This window comes from Chelonia mydas, chromosome 9, assembly GCF_015237465.2.
Source record: "Chelonia mydas isolate rCheMyd1 chromosome 9, rCheMyd1.pri.v2, whole genome shotgun sequence".
Classification (NCBI taxonomy): domain Eukaryota; kingdom Metazoa; phylum Chordata; order Testudines; family Cheloniidae; genus Chelonia; species Chelonia mydas.
This window is the reverse complement of record NC_057855.1, coordinates 16,480,747-16,499,330: the sequence shown is the minus strand read 5'-3', so window position 1 is coordinate 16,499,330 and position 18,584 is coordinate 16,480,747. Positions and strand designations below refer to the sequence as shown.

At 40.5% G+C, this 18,584-nt stretch overlaps 2 protein-coding genes and 1 long non-coding RNA gene across 16 annotated transcripts in view; 2 read left to right on the top strand and 1 right to left on the bottom strand.

Moving 5' to 3' along the window:
- The window catches only part of PHC3 (polyhomeotic homolog 3), a 103,773-nt gene that overhangs the window by 70,473 nt on the left and 14,716 nt on the right, over window positions 1-18,584 (bottom strand). For 9 of the 14 annotated variants that reach the window (XM_037908390.2, XM_043522920.1, XM_037908385.2 and 6 more), the window contains one exon: window positions 15,154-15,252. The exons of the other annotated variants lie outside the window; for them this stretch is intronic. In XM_037908390.2, coding sequence (XP_037764318.1) covers window positions 15,154-15,252 — 99 coding nt within the window. The remainder of the gene's footprint in view (window positions 1-15,153; window positions 15,253-18,584) is intronic. 14 annotated transcript variants of the gene reach the window in all.
- On the top strand, window positions 5,162-7,633 carry LOC102946299 (A-kinase anchor protein 4). The gene is made up of 2 exons (XM_043522921.1): window positions 5,162-6,559; window positions 6,659-7,633. The coding sequence occupies exons 1-2, from the start codon at window positions 5,162-5,164 to the stop codon at window positions 7,631-7,633; spliced, it is 2,373 nt and encodes a 790-aa protein (XP_043378856.1).
- On the top strand, window positions 12,959-17,504 carry LOC122461804. The gene is made up of 4 exons (XR_006283995.1): window positions 12,959-13,372; window positions 14,775-14,919; window positions 15,106-15,309; window positions 15,592-17,504. It is a non-coding gene; the product is annotated as an uncharacterized LOC122461804 (long non-coding RNA).

Sequence of the window (18,584 nt, the reverse complement as noted above, 5' to 3'; positions counted from 1 at the left end):
AATACCACAGTAGCTTCTGACCACCACCACTACATTCAATGCCATCAAATTGGGCACCTACCAATAGTCTATTGGCACTTGTGCATGCATAATGTTTTCCAGTTATATTATAATGGTGCCTCTGCCTCTTACATGTTCAACTGTGTGCTCCGTAAGTCCAACTGTTGCTACTGTAAGGCAGGTGTCTGGCCTTGTTTTTCTGGTTTAAACTCAACTATGTATATTATTTAGTTCAGGGATATTCAGACTGAGGCATTGGAGCTGCAAGTGGCTCTTTAATGTGTCTCCTGCAGCTCTTTGCTGCACATATTAAAAAACTGTGTGATTTAATTATTAACCAGTCCAAGTTATTAACCAATCAGGATGCTTTTACTATGTTATTAACCAATTGTCGAATAGTGGGTCAGTCATTTTTCTGTGAATATATAGTAAATGAAACAATGAATTCACACTACTAGGGCTTTTTTGTGTAATATTGATCACTAATTTGGCTCCTGAACCACTACGGTCTGAGTATCATTGATTTAGTTAATGATTTTGAATTGCACAGTATTTTCTGACCATCACCACTATGGTATTCAATAGTGACTGTCATCTCTAAATCTATCTGCCACATACCAATAGCTACCACTATCTATGGTGGTTCCCAGCATTGAGTAGGGTGGGAGGAGAATTTTCGCCCATGCCTATGTCTGCCTTGGTAGTGTCTACATTAAATAACTGTATCTTTCACTGCCAACCAGAGGATTAACTCTCTGCTTTGTAGCTTAACTAAAGTATTGTTCCCATAAAAAAAAATAAATTAATTATTGGTGATCGTATCAACACCTAAGCCACATCATGACTAGAAAAGTGTTCAGTGGAGGAAAGAAGGATTCTGTTGCCACAAAGACAACGTAATGATACCATGCAGAAGACCACGGCCATTTGTAACATGGACACCACCAGCTTAGTAGTACAGTCATCCTCACAAGCAAGTACTGCTGCTGCAAGGAGTAGACTGCAGCAAACAAGCAAAACAAACACTACACCACCACAGCAATTTCTGGATACAGTGACAGAAGATAAAGTAGAAAGACTGAGGAGAGAGCATATGGTGAACTCCCAAATCCAGTCCTCAAACAAGATGAATAAAGAGTATTCAGATGTATTTGATTTTTATCTAAACAAGATCAGATAAACATGCACTAGGGCCTGCTACTGAAGACCATATGCTCAACATTTTGTATTTGCATGCTTTTTGTATCTGCCATATTTTGTTTATTTTAATGAATGGCTGTCTCGCCACACGGCCTATGAAGAAGCAAGTATGCCTATCAGCAAGGACAGAATCCACAGCACTGCAAAGCCATTCAATATACACACTAGGGCCCCAAATCAGCAAAACTTAAGCACACGGGTAACTTTACACACAAATAATCCCATTGACTTCAGTGGGACTATCCATGGGCTTAAAGTTAAGCTCTTGTTTAACCAGGTACCTAGAGCAGCAATCATCTCGGTGGTGGAAAATTGTGGTAAGTGAGGCTAGCTACTCACATCTTTTCAAATGCCAGCATAGGGTTTGTATTGGCAGATATCACCTAGTGTTATGCATATCCCTTCAGCACCCATGAGGCCTTAGACTTGTCATCCATGAGGCTGTCACAGCATTAGGCACACCAAATGCATTTGGTGAATGAGGGTAAATATCACTTTATGAGAGAAATAATTTATAACATCATATTAGTGTTATAACCTTGGCTTTTCTAACACACATAGATGTCCTTTGTGATTCAGGTTGCATCTGCAAATACACATTTTTACATTTTGACAGTATATGAGAAATGCAGTGAGAAATCACTGAGTGCTATTATACCTTGCACATATTTTCTTTAGATTGCGACTGCTTCTGCAAATGCAGCCTGCATCACAAAGGGCATTTATGAGACTTGTGTTATTCCTTATGAGGTTATTATAAATCCCACATAATGTAATTCACTATTATTCAGCAAATGCACACTGTGTGTGTACATGTTGCTGCTGCTGGCATCAGAGATATGCACCCTGTGATCAGGTGAAAGGAGGGTGCTCATTTTCTGTTGCCAATGTGTTTCACTGCAGCACTCAGGCCATTCCACATAGTGTAAGAGGCTCTGTCGGGACTCTGCAGTTATCACGCAATATATCATATCATTCAGAAAACATGTCACTATGTATGTGGGAGTTGCTGTTGCTTCCTGCAGCACTGTGCCATCCTGTATAAGTGATGACATTGTTTCAGGCTTGTATAATAAAAATTTTGACTTTTTCAGACAGGAAAAAAAAGGTATGTCAGAAAATTGTTCATCATTTCATCATCCCCACTTACAAATGAAGTGTGTATCACAGTGAATGAATGTTTAAGACTACACACACCATATGAACCCTGTAAACAACAAACCCATGTATTTCTGGATGTACACTGATGAAAATTAATTGACCATTACCTTCTATCCAGATGATAGTCATTGGTGTGTATTGCATAAAAGAGAATAAAAGTATATTCTGGGTGTGCTACAGTCTTTCCCCTACCAAAAGCTCGACCCTTTTAAAACATTTAATTTCATAACACACTGTATTAAGAATAAGATATTGCATAGCTGTGGCCAATGGCAAACTTTATACATCAAAATTTAACTGGCACTTTGTCTTTATGTACTCTGCAGAGAGTACCTTCCCTCAGCTGTACCTATAGAACACATGAAAAAGCAGACTGGTCAAGCCATCAGTAGTATGAGATGAGGCATACCCCATCACAAGGAAAATCCTTGCCAAAATCTCCACTAGCAGCTACAGCACGCGCCTCAGCCAACTGTGTCTCAGTCTGAACAGGTGCATCCATGGCATGGTCTTCCTCCCCAGCCACATCATGAACAGGAGATTCTCACCCAAAATCAGAAGCAACCTATTCTTCCAAAAACCCAACTGAAGAAGGAAATTTGTCAGCACAGTGTTAAGGAACAATGGCTGACCATTGACAGAAACATTCAAATAATCCAGAAATGCCTCTGACTGGTCATCTCTATCTATACTTCCCCACTGCCTGATATCTTCAGCCAGCAATTTCTGTTTCCTCTCTATTTGCTGACTGGCATTGGAAGCCACCTGAAGTCTGCACTTCAAGCTGTGCTGCTGCCTTGCAAAGTAGCTATTCAGAGATATGCTATGTAATATGATCACTCCACATACACATCAAATTATGGTCCCAGAAGTTGATGGAAATGTCATCACCTAGGCAACATCTAGCCTCAATCCTCCTCTTGACTACTGATCAGTATGTGTCTGCTGTATGAAACTGAGTGACAAAGAAGTACACTAATTAGTCACAGGAAGAATTTCTTCCAGTCTCCCATAAAAACTTCCTATTTAAGTAACCTTCCTACTCCCATACTGTTCTTAGATAAAGACTGTATATATACAGGGTGGCAGGAACAGGACTTCTCAGCAATAATAAAATGAATATGTTCATATGTAAACAAACATATGTATAGTCATACTGAATCTATTCATGCATACTTGCATTCATTTAAAATAATATTGTTTCCTTTCAGAAATTTATATATTCATGACAACTAAAGGGCACTGATTCTGTTGAAATGAACCAACTTTAGTATTGGTAAAGGACATATTTTAATATTGGCTCAGCTCTATAGGAAGTCTGTTCTATCTAAAAAGAGCACCTTCTTAATTAACAGATAAGCCTGTGTGTCTATTCAGTCATATCATCTGACTTCAGTGAAAAAAGTAAAGGTTTGAAGGGTTGGGGTTTTCTTTTTGTGTCACCCCCCTCTCCTCCCAGCTTTTTACACATACACTCCATAGCCTTGCAAAGGCAACATAACTAAGAATAAAGATTCCAAATGTAAATACCCCAACTGATTTTAACAGGATTTGACTCAGACCCCATGTTATCTTGTTCATCATTATAATTGTTAACTAAATTCAAAACAGCTACACCTGTGCAATCACTAAAGGCAGAGAGGCTGCATAAGGCATAATGTAAAGATTATGGGGTTACACAAGCACCACAGAACATAATTGACATTTATTGCTAGTTGTGGTGATCAGGAAGGAAAGTAATCAGCCTATCAGATTCTAGACTCGTTGCAGGACAGGCAGTTAGGAAAAAGCTTTTTACCTGAAAATTGAGCACATTTAATCTAGAATGAAAGTAAAACAAGAAATATAGAATCCCATAATCCCAGAATGACAAAATACATTTTCAGAGTTGAAACAGATATTAATAATACATGGTTGTTCACAATGTATTTTAAGGTAGATAAAATGAAAGCTTGTGTTTGAACATGCCAAAGTGCTAGCATGTCTCATGAACATCTATCCTTTCAATACATATAGAAAAATCCCTAAATATTATTATCCATACAACTGCCTCCCTGTTCGCACCAAAACTACCACAGCAACTATACTGTCATGGGCACTTGTTCTAGCCCCCATTCCCCAATGAGTAGAGTAAGTAACAAAGAGAGAAGTTAATTTTGCTTTGGTTTTTCGGACTAATAAAAAAAAATTTAGGATTGGACAGGACAACAGCATATGTCACACATTTTAAAACATATTTTTCTGGAAGACATCCTGAGACTATCTCAAAGGTGTTTGTCTCCAGAGGTATCTTCTTTAAAGCTGAACTCTGTGTTGTATGATCAATATACAGATCTCTCTCTCAGGTGAAAGTATGAATATTTCCAGCAAAAATGCAGCTTAATGCTTTATTTGTCAAGTCGTAGGTTGCCTTTATTCTTGGTTATGGTTATGAGAAGTGCTTCTGTTTATATGATGAAATAGACAAAGACACCACCCTCTTCTCTTGCACCTCCTGTATCTAAATCCAACTTCCCCACAATGCAGGACAGACTTCTCACAAGCTAAAAAGGAAATAAAAATTATAGCAAGTCCGTGTTAAATAATTGGAAACACACCACTAGTTGTTGGCAAAAATCTCTTCTTTATGATGTCACCACTACTATAGAAACGATGTGTTAACAAAGGTGAAGATACCATCTGGCAGTAGAAGACCATGGCAAGTTGAGAGAGGAGGCAACATCTCGAGTCTGGCAGGGTCATCACAGCAGCTCATCTAACACAAGAACACTGGTTACAGTTCTACTTTTAACCTGTAAAGATGTCTCAGGAAGTTGACTGGTTACATAGCCAAGCAGGTGTGTGTAAAGTAGACCTCTACAACCCTGATGAACAGAAGGACCAGGACCGGAAAGTGATCTGTTTTGTAGATGTCTCCAGCCTGAATGTAAAGGGCAAAGATTCAAAAGCAAAGAAAGCTGCTAGCCAGTACAGTAACATCTCTGAACCTTCAAATGAACTTGATCTGGGCAATCTGGAGGAAAAAGAAGTCATTGTAATAAAGGACAACGAGAAGCAAAATCATTCTAAAACTGAAGGAGCAGTATGTCTTTTCAAACAAGGTTCAACTGATGAACTCAGCGTTGTGAGCTGGCTCAACAATGACCTTCAGAAATATGCAGCTGGACTCCAGCATGCACTGACCCCTTCAGATACCCCTCAGAAACACAAAGACAGCAACACCTTCGTTGAATCATCGTTGTCCCAGAACAGTGACACATCTTTAAAGTCTGCCGGTGCCCAAAAGGGAAAGAGAGATCCAGATAATGTTTCATGCTATGTAAATAAGCTCTGTTCTTTGGTTTTTCAAATGGCACGTAAAGAGATCGCAGATAAATTGGAAGGTGCTGCCAGTAAGTGTATACACCAAGTAATTCATGAAAATAACAATCCCCCTGGTTCTGTGAACAAAACTTCATCACAAACAGTGAATGAATCCACTGCAGCAAGCACACAGAAACCGCAGGGTAAACTACCATCCCCCAGGCCATCTCAAGAAAAGACTACCAAGAAGGAAGATACTCCAGGTTCTAAGAGAACATCACTCTTCTATGGTGAGATGTCTAATCAAAGTGGCTGTAGACAGGGGGAAAAGTCTGGAGATAAACAAATGTGTCAGCAAGTAAAACAGTCTGGGCAGGATGATTCTGGTACTTCTGTGAGCAAGGGGTTAGTGGTTTATGCAAATCAGGTTGCTTCAGACATGATGTTCTCATTTATGAAGACCATGAAAGTTCAAAGGAAGGATGGTAAGACACTCCCAGCTTGTGTAGTTTTGAAGAGAGTAATCCTCAAACACACCAAAGACATCATATCAGACTTGATAGACTCAACCATGAAAAATCTGCATAATGTCACAGGGGTGCTCATGACAGACTCTGACTTTGCTTCAACAGTGAAGAAGAATCTATATAACATGGGAAGCCAGAAATCTATTGAAATTTTGGAAGTAATGGTAAGACGGCTGTATAATGTCCTTGTAGCAGAGCAAAACGATAAGGGACAGTCCAAGTCTCACAGTCTAGCATATTCCATACTGAAAACGGCATTCCCATCAGACTCAAAATCTCAAAGAATGCAGTTTGCAACACTGAAAACTCAAACACAAAAGAAGGATAGGGAAAAACCAAAGCCAAAGATGTATACCTGTGCTGAGAAAGTAAGTGAGCACATAATTAAGGAGGGACTAACCATGTTGCATTCCAAACAAACTGCAAGCAAAGCTCCAGAAAAGGTAAGAGGGAATCAGGAAAAAAAGCCAGAAAAGGTCAGCACCTCAATAGAGTCACTAGCAAAAGACCTCACTGTGACAGCATTAATGTTGATACAACAGCACTTAATCCAACAGACAAACAGTGGCAGAGATTCAACCGCTCATGATTCGGGCACTTCTTCACTTGGGTTTGTTTCTCGTGAATCTCATTTTGAAAAGGCTGGGAAAAGCCAAAGCTCCAAGTCTCTTGCAATGGCTGCTGGGTCAAGGAATATTCCCCAAGAGCTCAACTCCCAAAAGGATGATATATCAAGTATCCTCTTATCCATCATCCAGAAGGTCTTACGTGAGGCCGGTTTCAATATAGATGACAATTCCAGTGAGACAAACAAGAGTTTTAAACAGGTTGCCACTACTGATAGTGAGTCCAGCAAAAAGGCCTTATCTACACAGCCCAGTTCAGCCATAGATCAGTTTGACAACATGGATCAGGTAAACAAGAAATTTATTGACCAACTGGTGGAATCTGTGATGAACTTGTGTTTATTCATGACTAAATGCAACAATTCCGATTTAGCGATAGGTGACCTATCAGATGAGCAAAATGCAGCTGGTGCCTCATTCTCAAGAAACAAATCCACAGCTTTTGATAAAGAAGGGTCAAGGGAAGCTTCACAAGTGAAGTCAAGTGGAAAACAGCTATCAGATTTATCATCCGGTTCTGAAGTGATAGTGAACAACCAGAATACCAACAGCAGCACACAGAACAAGGAGCTCCAGGCTATCCTCCAGTGGATGGCTGCTTCCCACTTCAATGTGCCCAATCTGTCATTCATGAATGAAGAGGAAGGGAATTTGAAAAAGCTTCCTCTGTTGGCTGAAAAAGCAGCAAAGAAGGGCTGCAGCGTGGGGGATATTATCCAGGAGGTAATGAGGTACTTTGAAAAACAACAGATTGATGCCGCTGTGGGAAACGTGTCTTGTTATGGATTGTTGGACTGGCTGCTTGCTAACCTGTGAACAATTGCCAACTCTTCCCTCTCATGTTACTTCAGCCCAGCTAAATGCCCATCTTAACTCCCTGCTGGAATAACAAGAACAATACAACTGATTTTCCTGAGACAACACTGCACTGAATTCCTCGGGTTGTTACGCACTAGCTGAGCAATATCATCAATAAAAAAAATACCACCCCTATTGCCATTAATTCTTTTATTAAGCACTTCATCAGACATTTAAAAATTGCCACACACATACTAGCCTGAGGACAGTACTGGAACAAAGGTAGATAAGATAGATAAAGCGAGGAAGGTATCCACCAGCAAGATGCAGAGGCAATGCCATAATGAGAAACCTAGCTCCCCTGCCATAAGCTGTTGGAAGTGGAAGGGTACTGGAGTTTTGGCTAGGGTGTTGATCATGGGCCCTGCTCACAGGTTTGTCTTTCATATCATCCTCTGACTAGCAGGTGTCAGATAAAAACTTATCTCCATCGTCCATTAGTTGCTGGAAAGAGCTTTTTGTCTCTTCTCCCTCCTCAGAACCTTCTGGATGCTGCAGGGAGTAGAGGGTGGGATTGAAGAGATCTGTGTTCCTGTAGCTACTTCCCAGTCACATTTGTGTGTCCTCCCCAGTGAGTTTGCCTCTGCTCCTACTTAAGAGCCTTCTAAAACAGCTGTAGCATAGAATTAACACAATTCTTGTCAGTTCTGCTATCCACAGGGTTCAGAACAGTAGCAGTAAAAATGAGCAGAGTCTTGTTAATTTTACACTGCTGCTGTTTGGCAAAGTTACCAACAGCAGCAGAAGCACTGGAGCCATCTCTTTGCAAAAAGATGAAGCAACATTAATTTATGCTCTGTTCATATTTGGAAGGTTTTTTTCAAAACCAGAAAGGCTAAAAAGGTTGGAAATTTTAAAATCAAAATTTAGATTCTGCAGAGGTTAATGGATCCTCCTTGCCCAGAGTGAGTATATTTTTCAAGCCCCATACTTCAAGGGACACAGTCAACTTAAAATTAAAAAGCATACATGTATCTGTAAATATATATGTAATATTACAATAACTGAAAGTTTAGAGATTTTTTTTCCAATTTATTTACCTTAACTGTACAAAAATGGCTGTCAAATGAAGTTTCACTATAGCAGTTTCCCATTTGTTTAGATACAATGTAGTTGTAAAACCTCAAACAAGCAGGGTGGCACAAAGACAAATGTGGTCCCTAACATTACTTTTAACTTTCTTTTCCCCTAAACCAGTGTTTCCCAAACTTGGGACGCTGCTTGTTCAGGGAAAGACCCTGGCAGGCCCGGCCGGTTTGTTTACCTGCCGCGTTCACAGGTTCGGCCGATCGCGGCTCCCACTGGCTGCGGTTCGCTGTGCCCGGCCCATGGGGACTGCGGGAAGTGGTGCGGGCCGAGGGACGTATTGGCCGCCGCTTCCCACAGCCCCCATTGGCCGGGCACAGCAAACCGCGGCCAGTGGGAGACGCGATCGGCCAAACCTGTGAATGTGGCAGGTAAACAAACCGGTCAGGCCAGCCAAGGGCTTTCCCTGAACAAGCAGCGTCCCAAGTTTGGAAAACACTGCCCTAAACAATTAATTGATTTCAAGTTGACACTGTCCCTTTAAAGCAATAAGGATATTTGCCCTGAGATATACACCAAACTGAAAAGAGAGATAGGGACTATTACGCCCAGTCTCACTTCTTCTCATGATACTATATACCATACATGAATATCAAAGGAAACATTCCCCATGTCAGAGACAACAGGCTATCACAGAGGAGATATTAGGGAGTTTAATCCCGGAATTTAGGATCTCCAGGTATTTTTAGTCCTATAATCCCAGGATTTCAGGAAAAATGAGAGATAAATAACTATTGTGCAGCTGAAAACTGATCACAAAGAAAATAAGTTCATGAAGGGTTTTCTTTACAAACGTATCACGTTTCCAAGCATTTATAGCAATGGCCTCAATTCTTCCAAATCTTTTGGACAGAGAATAACTTTCCACATTTACTGTGGGGGTTTACAAATTACTTCAATTTTGTTGTTTCTTTATGACAAAATATTAACATAAATGTAGTTTCCTTCAAAAAAAGGATTCAGAATTGCATTATGTACAGATACTTCAATGTTGCATTTTAATGTTTAATTTGGATTAGTATAGGCACAGGTCGTAGCACCATCTATTATTAAGGTTGCCCAGCAGTTGCATTATAAATACCTTATTTTGAGTTGCATGTAACTTTGTCAAACTTTGAACAGTTTGAGCTAAATTTTTCAATGCCAGATGTCTACCTCTGACTTTTGTTTTGTTTTGTTTTTGAAAATTTTAGCCAAAATGGTTCAGCCACTTCTGAAAGAAAGCCTAGGGGAAAATACATTGTTTTGCCCAAGTTAAAAAATTCTGGCAGCTTTTTCTTGGAAAAACTCTAATGTCTCTGTGCTTTGGAGCAGACACATGAAATTTGGCTGGAGAGTGAACTTTGTTTCAGGGTTGTGCCTTGTGCCCAAATTTGACCAATTTACAAGCCTCTGGAAAAAAATGACAGTTTACACATGCTCAGCTGACACACCTTAGATTTTAGCAGCTAAATTCCCCAAAGATTCCATAGACACTGGGCATACTCCAGCCCAGGGCTGAGTTGTAATTACGGCACAGGTATAGCTCTGGACTGCTGCAGGTTATGCCAGGTCCAGATCCGAGCACCTGAGCTGAAAGCAGGGAGACTGTCTCTCCTGCACTGTCACTGACTCACCTGCTGGGTCCAGGCAAGCTGGAGGAATAAGTTGCCTGGCTCAAATGCAGAGGGGACAAGAGCCAGACCTGCAGGAGGACCGAGGGAAGAGACTGGAATAAGGAGCCTGTGGGTGAGGGGACAGAAACTGGGACAGACTGAGAAAGGTGGGGGAAGGAGATGAAGACAGATCTCACAAGGATGGTGAGGAAAGAATTGGGACTGGCTGGACAAGGAGCTGAGGGAGGGCATTCAGACTAAATCAAGAGCCCAGGGAGGGAGAATGGGACTAGGAGCCAGTGGGAATGGTAGAATGGAAACTAGGACTGGGAGTGTGAGATGAGAAACCTGAGGAGTGGGATGAGAAGCCTGAGGAGCAGAGTTTGGGACTGGCTAGGTGATGAGAATGAAACTGGAACAAGGAGCCCAGGGGGTAGGAAGAAACTGAACTGAAACAGTGAGAGAGTTTAGAGAGGATGGGGCAGAAGGGGTCCCAGTGAGGAGGGGATCAGAATCTGTGCCCACTGAGGCACATTCACGTCCAGAGCCTGGAACAGAATCCAAGATCCCACTGCAGTCAGCAACTATCTAAGAATCCCTCCCCTTCTAGTGCTGCTCCACATAGAGGATGACAACCTATTACAGCTATCAGTTACTACTTAGCTCAACTGACAGAGATTTGTGTGGTGAATCTAAAAGTTCCATCCCTGCTGACCACCAATGTGGGTGTCAATATGATGCCAAATGATGGAATTTTTTTCCAGTCTATTTTTTTAAAAAAAAACTAGGAAATTACATGCACAAACTACATTAAAAGAACATTAGGTTTGCAAAATCAAGCACTCAAGTTAAAAAATGCCACTATTAAGGTTGCCTATGCAACCTTAATTCAGCCACCTTGTGCACATGCATTCTGAGAGTCTTTAATTACTTGATCACATACCATTTTTTCCAAAGGACTCATTCAGTACACAGAATGGGCCTGCTCTGGGGATGGAGCAGAGTTGTGAAGTGAAGGAGACTGTTGAGGCAGGCATCCTACATACGTTTGTTGCAAAACTAGGAAGGTGCATTGTGAATGAGACAGGGAAGTGCAGGAAGAGAAAGGATGGTCTCATGATTAAGGCAGCTGAATGCTGCCCTACAGAAATAAAGTTGATACCTGCCTCGACCACAGAGTTCCTATGTGATGCCAATCAAATCACTTAAACTGTACTTTTCACAGGTGGTCACTAGTTGTGTGTTCCTCATTTTCTGAGTGCCGGACTTAAGACCCTGCAGTCTGATCTGCAGAAGTGCGGAGCACTCTCAGCTGCAAGTGAAGTTAATAGGAGCTGTGCTTCGAACATATGAAGTGCTATATAATCAGGCCTGGCAGAAACTGATTTTTTTATCATTTTAATGGACATATCAATGTTTATTTTTAAAGCAACTTTTTCAATTATCATCTATTTAAATTTTGACAGTTGAGGAAATTATACGGTGGGTCTGATAATTATTTAATGTCAGTAGATGTTGAAATTCAAAATGTTAAAAAGCTATATAATCATTAAAACACAAATTCTCAGCATATGATGTCAAAATGTACAATGTAAGTACCCTTAAATCACACTCAGTCTAATAAATTCTCAAGCAACATTTTTCTTACTTTGGTTACCTGTAAATTCCAATTACCAATATAAATATTTTTGTTGGTTTGTGTGTGTATAGTGAAATTGACATTTACCAATAAAAATTTAATCCTTCCAAGCCTTATTAGAATGCTAAGCATTCTGAAAAATATTACTGACTAGCCAGTTATTCCTCATTTTGTAACTGTGCGTTTGATTTTTTCTTAAGTGCAGTACTTTGCACTTGTCTTTATTCAATTTCTTTTGTTAATCTCAGACCAACTCTCTAATTTCTCAAGGTCATTTTGAATTCTAATCCTGTCCTTCAAATTGCTAGCGAACACTCATTGCTTCATGTCCCCTGCAAATTTTATAAACACACTCTCCTCTCCACTCCATTATCCAATCATTAAGAAAAATGTTGAACAGTACCACACTCAGAACTGACCCCTGCAGAACACCATTAGATATGTCCCCACAGTTTGACAGCAAGCCACTGATAACTTTGAATATGGTCTGTGAACCAGATTTGCACCCACCTTATAGTAGCTTAATCTAGACCACATTTCCTTCATTTACTTTTAAGAATGTCATGTGTGACTGTGTCAAAAGTGTTACTAAAAATCAAGATATATCTATTGCTTCTACCCATCCACCTTTCACCTGCCACACCTCACACCAGAGAGGAGCAGAATCATAGAATATCAGGGTTTGAAGGGACCTCAGGAGGTCATCTAGTTCAACCCCCTGCTCAAAGCAGGACGAATCCCCAACTAAATCATCCCAGCCAGGGCTTTATCAAGCCTGACCTTAAAAACCTCAAAGGAAGGAGATTCCACCACCTCCCTAGGTAACGCATTCCAGAAGAAAAGTCCTCCAAGTGACCTGGAGTGGATGCAGGGGAAGCAGCCAATCAGAGGGGCTGCAAGAGTGGCCAGTCAGGGGCCAGGAGAGCCATATAAAAAGGAGTTGCAGAGACAAAGGCAGACAGTTGTTGCAGGAGCTGGAAGAGAGAGGACCATGTTCCTGGCTGGCTGAAAGAGCAGCAGGACCATGGACAGTTCAGTGCAGGGACCAGGGGCTCCTGGCTGGCTGTGGGGATTGAGCCAGAACTGAGCCCAGGTAGGGCTGCAGGAAAACAGAGTCTCCCAGGAAGAAGCCCTGGGGAAGGTACGGCCCCATACCAGAGCCAGAAGAAGGTAAAGACTGTATATTCTGGAAGGGGTTTGTTCTGTTCCACCTACAGACAGTGTGTGTGTGTGTGACTCAGCCGCAGGGCTGAGTCACTGAAGACCCACTGAAGAAACCATTGATCAAGGACAGGAGGCACTCACAAGATCTGGGTGCCACCCCGGTCCACAAACTGCAGGCGCATGCACTTGACCAGGGAGGGCCCCTTCTGTGAGGTGAGTGATGACCCTGTTACAGTAAATTAATCATTTTCAGGGCTTGAGTTCTGTACAGTAAATAAGACACAGGCCACACACTGAACAGTGAGCAGAAAATAAAATATTGAATCACTGCTCATTAAGTGAGTATTATCCACTAAAGACTGTATTATAATACATACACATGCGGGCTGAATTAAAGTTACACAGGCAACAAGTAACCTTAAATTGTGGCATTTGCTAACCTTTGCTTGATTGAATCTGGCACCTTTAATGTTCTTCTCACATAATCTTGTGTGTGCAAAAGGTTTATATAATTTTTTTCCCAACCTTTAATGAGCTTGAATTGTACACAATGCACAGAATGAGTGTTACATATCCCCAAGGACAAAAGCCTTGGAGTAGCTGTGCTTCCACATTCTTTATCATTGTATTCTGAGCGTAAGTTGTGGGGGGTTTTTTGAGTCTGAAAAGGTCATTGTGGCAAGTCCAATGCAACATCAGAATATTCTGTAATTGAAAATAAGCCTTTCTTGACTATTGTTGAAACCTGAATTTCTATTTCAGAGTAGCAGCCGTGTTAGTCTGTATTCGCAAAAAGAAAAGGAGTACTTGTGGCATCTTAGACTAACCAATTTATTTGAGCATAAGCTTTCGTGAGCTACAGCTCACTTCATCGGATGCATAAAAGTGGAAAATGCAGTGAGGATGTTTTTATACAAACAGATCATGAAAAAATGGGTGTTTATCATTACAAAAGGTTTTCTCTCCTCCCACCCCACTCTCCTGCTGGTAATAGCTTATCTAAAGTGATCACTCTCCTTACAATGTGTATGATAATCAAGGTGGGCCATTTGAACCTTTTGAAGTGATAAACACCCACTTTTTCATGATCTGTGTGTATAAAAACATCCTCACTGCATCTTCCACTTTTATGCATCTGATGAAGTGAGCTGTAGCTCACGAAAGCTTATGCTCAAATAAATTGGTTAGTCTCTAAGGTGCCACAAGTACTGAATTTCTATGTTCATTGTATGGTAAAATTACATCTAGCCACCCCTCAACAGAATAGCCTGGCCCCAAACAATAAATCTACCACCATGCAAGCAAGATCTTCTGGACATTTTCTCCAACCTGTTAGTAATACCTCCACCTTATCCAAGATCAGTTTCAATCAGCTCTCCCATGAACTCATCAACCTTGATCAGACAGGGAGAGGGTACTGAAACTGAATCCTGGGATCTGAAAGGATGGTCCGAATAGATCCAGGTTCTATTAACATACTGACATTACTGAAAACCCTGCCACTTTTCAATTCTGTGGCTTCATACACATTGAATAATAACACATGCCAATATGTAAATTCATCTTTGTAAGATGTAGTAATCCTTTCTACTAAATTACTTTTTTTATAAATTAGGTCAAAAAACAATGGAACTATATGAAGAACTGTCATAAATGTAAAACATGAGAACCAAACAGTAAGGTCTTGATCTTTAAAGGAATGCATCTGCCTCATAGCAAAGCAAGACATACAATGTAACCTACAAAATAACTATTGCTAGGTGAGTTGTGGAAGACTGCCATTAACTAATTATTACTGTAACAAAAAATGTATCTATGGTTTGTAACATCTGAAAGCCAAATATTCCATGTATTATGTTACGACATTAAAGAGAGCACATTAAGGACTTATAGATACTATTATAATATAAACATTGAAAACATATACACATTGATATTTCACGTAGGGCTCTAGCTCAGTGAAATGGAGATACAGCGAATCCAGGCAAGCTCACCTGAGTAGCTGCAGACTGACAGGAAGAGGAGGAAGATGATGAGACAACAGGAATATCAGACTGGACAGCAGCCACAGTGGTAGCAGGAGTAAAAATCAGCTGGGAAGACAGAAAAGGAAAACTGAAGAAAACACAATTTACAGATAAAGTAGTCAGGTAACAGTAAAACCTTGAAATTTATGAAAGAAAATGTTTTATAGTAGGGAGTAAAATGTGTTACACTTAAGGATGCATGAATTCTAATTTAAATTTGTTTAACTCAACTTTTTTTTTTTAAAGCAAATGTTTATGGTATCTCAAACTATACACTATATAAACAAAAGTATTTTTAAAAAAATTGTTCTGCATTTTAAGAATAATAATACTTTCGTACTTATAGGTTGCCTTCCATCCGATTGCCTCAAAAGAGGCTTACTTAATCTTTCTTCCATTTTACAGAGCAAGGGGGTGAACAGAGACACAAAGTCAAGCAACCAGAGTCAGATAAAGATATGGAATGAAGCAGCAACAGAACCAGACATATCTTGACTCCCAATAGTCTGCTCAGACAACTGGACTACAGTGTCTCAAAATGAATTTTCAAATTAGAGAATATCATGTTTAGTAACACAAAGAAGTGACTCTTTTTTCAAGTATACACTAAGTGTTTTGTGGGGAAAAAACTGTCACAGCTAGAGACTGAAATCCTCTGTTCATTAAGATAACATGCCATACAGATAACACCAATGGAAGCTTCCCCACAAAGCACCACCAGTATGTCTCAGTCATGACCTGCAAGGACTTTCTCTAGGGACAGTTCAGACTCTGTCCATTCTATCCTCTCTAGAGCCAGGTGCTGAGATTGCCAACAAGACTGCAAATGAGTTCTAATGGTGGTGGGGGTTTGGTGTTGTATATTGTCAACATTGTTTTAAAAATATTTCAGTTCATCCACTGCAAGAGACAGAATAATTTGTAGGTATAATACTAGAATTCCTCAGAATTATTCTTGCAAAAAAGGCAAGAAAGAATGCTTTTAAAGGATAACCAAAGAGGTTGAGGAGGATATCCACTCTGAACTAAGCAGACTACATGTCTGTTAAAATGAGACCATGGAACAGTTAATTCAACAAACAAGGTTTCATAAAAAATAAAAACATAATGGCCTAAACCCAAGGTTATTATTCAGGAAAAAGTCTTCAAGATTGGGCCCTGTAACAGAGGCCTGTCCCTTTAAGGCCAAAGGAAGTAATGTGAGAGACCAGTCACCCCATTCCATGTGTCTGGGGATGGCAGAGAAAGGCTGAAGGAAACCCAAACAGCCACTGGGTCAGAGGAAGATAGTGTCTGAAGGGGGCAGGGATAGGAAAAACCCAGGTCATTGCTCTCTATGGCAGCAGGAAGGCCCAGGCCCAGGAGCAAGGCTCCCTACCCAGGTGTTTAGGATAATTAGACCCACATGGGAAGGGTCAAGGGAGTGGTCAGATGATGGGGATGGATGACTCAAAAAAACAAGGTTCCAAGCCCAGTCAGGGAGAGCTTGCTGAAGGGAGGATTTAAAGGACACAGTCCAACAAGGAAGGTTGTGAAAAGCCCTGAACTAAACAGGGGAGTCTGCAGATGGAGGATGCCAGCACTTGAAGCACACAGTCCCAGAAAGGAGGACTTGGGGGACCCTGAACCTAGGGTTGGATGAAAAGGCAGCTCTTTTGAGAGCTAGGTTAATGTTTAATAAATTAGAACCCAAAAGAGTGAGAATATTGTTCCTAAAGACTTTGGAGTGTAAATGAATTATATCTGGAAACTGAGGTAGGGGACTGCAGTGACATGCCACACTGCATGAGGGTGTGCTTGGAGACTGCACTCTCCTACAGGTCTTAAATATAGTATTTTATATTATAAAGAGAACTGTATCATAACTAAAGAGACATGAAAGCGTATCTTCTGCACTTTCCACATCACATCTGAATCTCCCAAGACTCAGTAAATAGCTGCTCTCAAATATCTAAAAGGGAACTGAAATGAAAAACTACTGATATTGTATTACTGCTGTACACTACAATACCTTACATTATTTACTTGAATTGAGTGTCAAATGTTGAAATACCAATATCACTGGCATTGGGGGTGAAAAAATCTGAGTAAATTAGCTGTTCACACTAGCTAGACAACACATACTGAAAAGTTAAATAGATATACATGTTGTGACATTATCTGATTAAAATATGACCATGCAAATCATTGTTGCTACCACTGTCGTATAATTGCAGCAAATCTTATACAAAGTGTGACACGTGGCCAGAAAGGGTTAAGCATTCTATAGGCTAAATGACCCAGAGTCAACCTGTAGAGACATGTTAGAAAAGTATGTGAATGGTAATTAGGGCCACTCCATGCTAGATAGGCTAGAACTTTGAAATGCAAACCTGTATTGTTAAGAATTGGATGTGCCCCATTCTTTGCAGTACACCCTAATTGAGTAACTCCAGTGTGGCTTCCCTGGGACTCTGGTCACACAGGTATATATTGTGACTTTTTCCATCCTATTCAATACATTAGGTATCCACCATTAGCTTTATACATCAGTCTCTTTGAAACTCCCTTTATTTATTTTTTGCAAATTGGAGACAGCTCCTTCCAAATGTCCACAATACACTGGTAGCATATACTAGATTGCTGCATCTATGGTTTTAACTACTTTCTCAATAAGTATGTAGGAAATTTAATAGGATAAGAAAAAGCTCTACCAGGGTGTACCTATATTGTTTTACAAATCTCAGGGGGACGAGAGGCTTTTTCCTAAATTATAGGTCCCAATCGTGCAAGTCTTAGGCATGTACACCGAACCCTCACTAGAACGCGGGATTTGGGATCCATGCGTGGTATCATGTTATAGCGGGGACCACGTTAAAATGAATTGCAATTAAAGTAATTCAATTTGGGATCCATGGCTGCAACCGTGTTGTATGTGAATTCGCGCGAGGGTCCGGTGTACTTAACTTCATGCACTGTGAGTAATCCCACTAATATCAAGAACCCCTATTATGGAATGAGATCTGAAGTCGATGGGGAGTACTCAGTGCACAAAGCACATGCATAAGTCCTTGCAGGACCTGGGCCATAGCTTGCATGCAAACAGAAATATCTCTGTCCCCACACCAGCACTGAATACCACCTGGATGGATCTGTGCACTTGTGCAGAGCCCCAGTGCCTTCGGTGAGGCTCCGCACGAGGGCAGGGGTCTGCCCATACAAAGCTCATTGCAGGACAGGAGTTTGTGTTTGCACTGTGAACAGCATTAAATTTTTTAAATCTTCATAATTAAGGTTTTACAACAGTCATTTTCTTTTACTGTAGAATTATTCAAACTTTGAAAATTACCCTGTTTAAAAACATGAAAATACAACACTGACAGGAAATTGCAAAAATCAAATGAATCCCATATGAATCT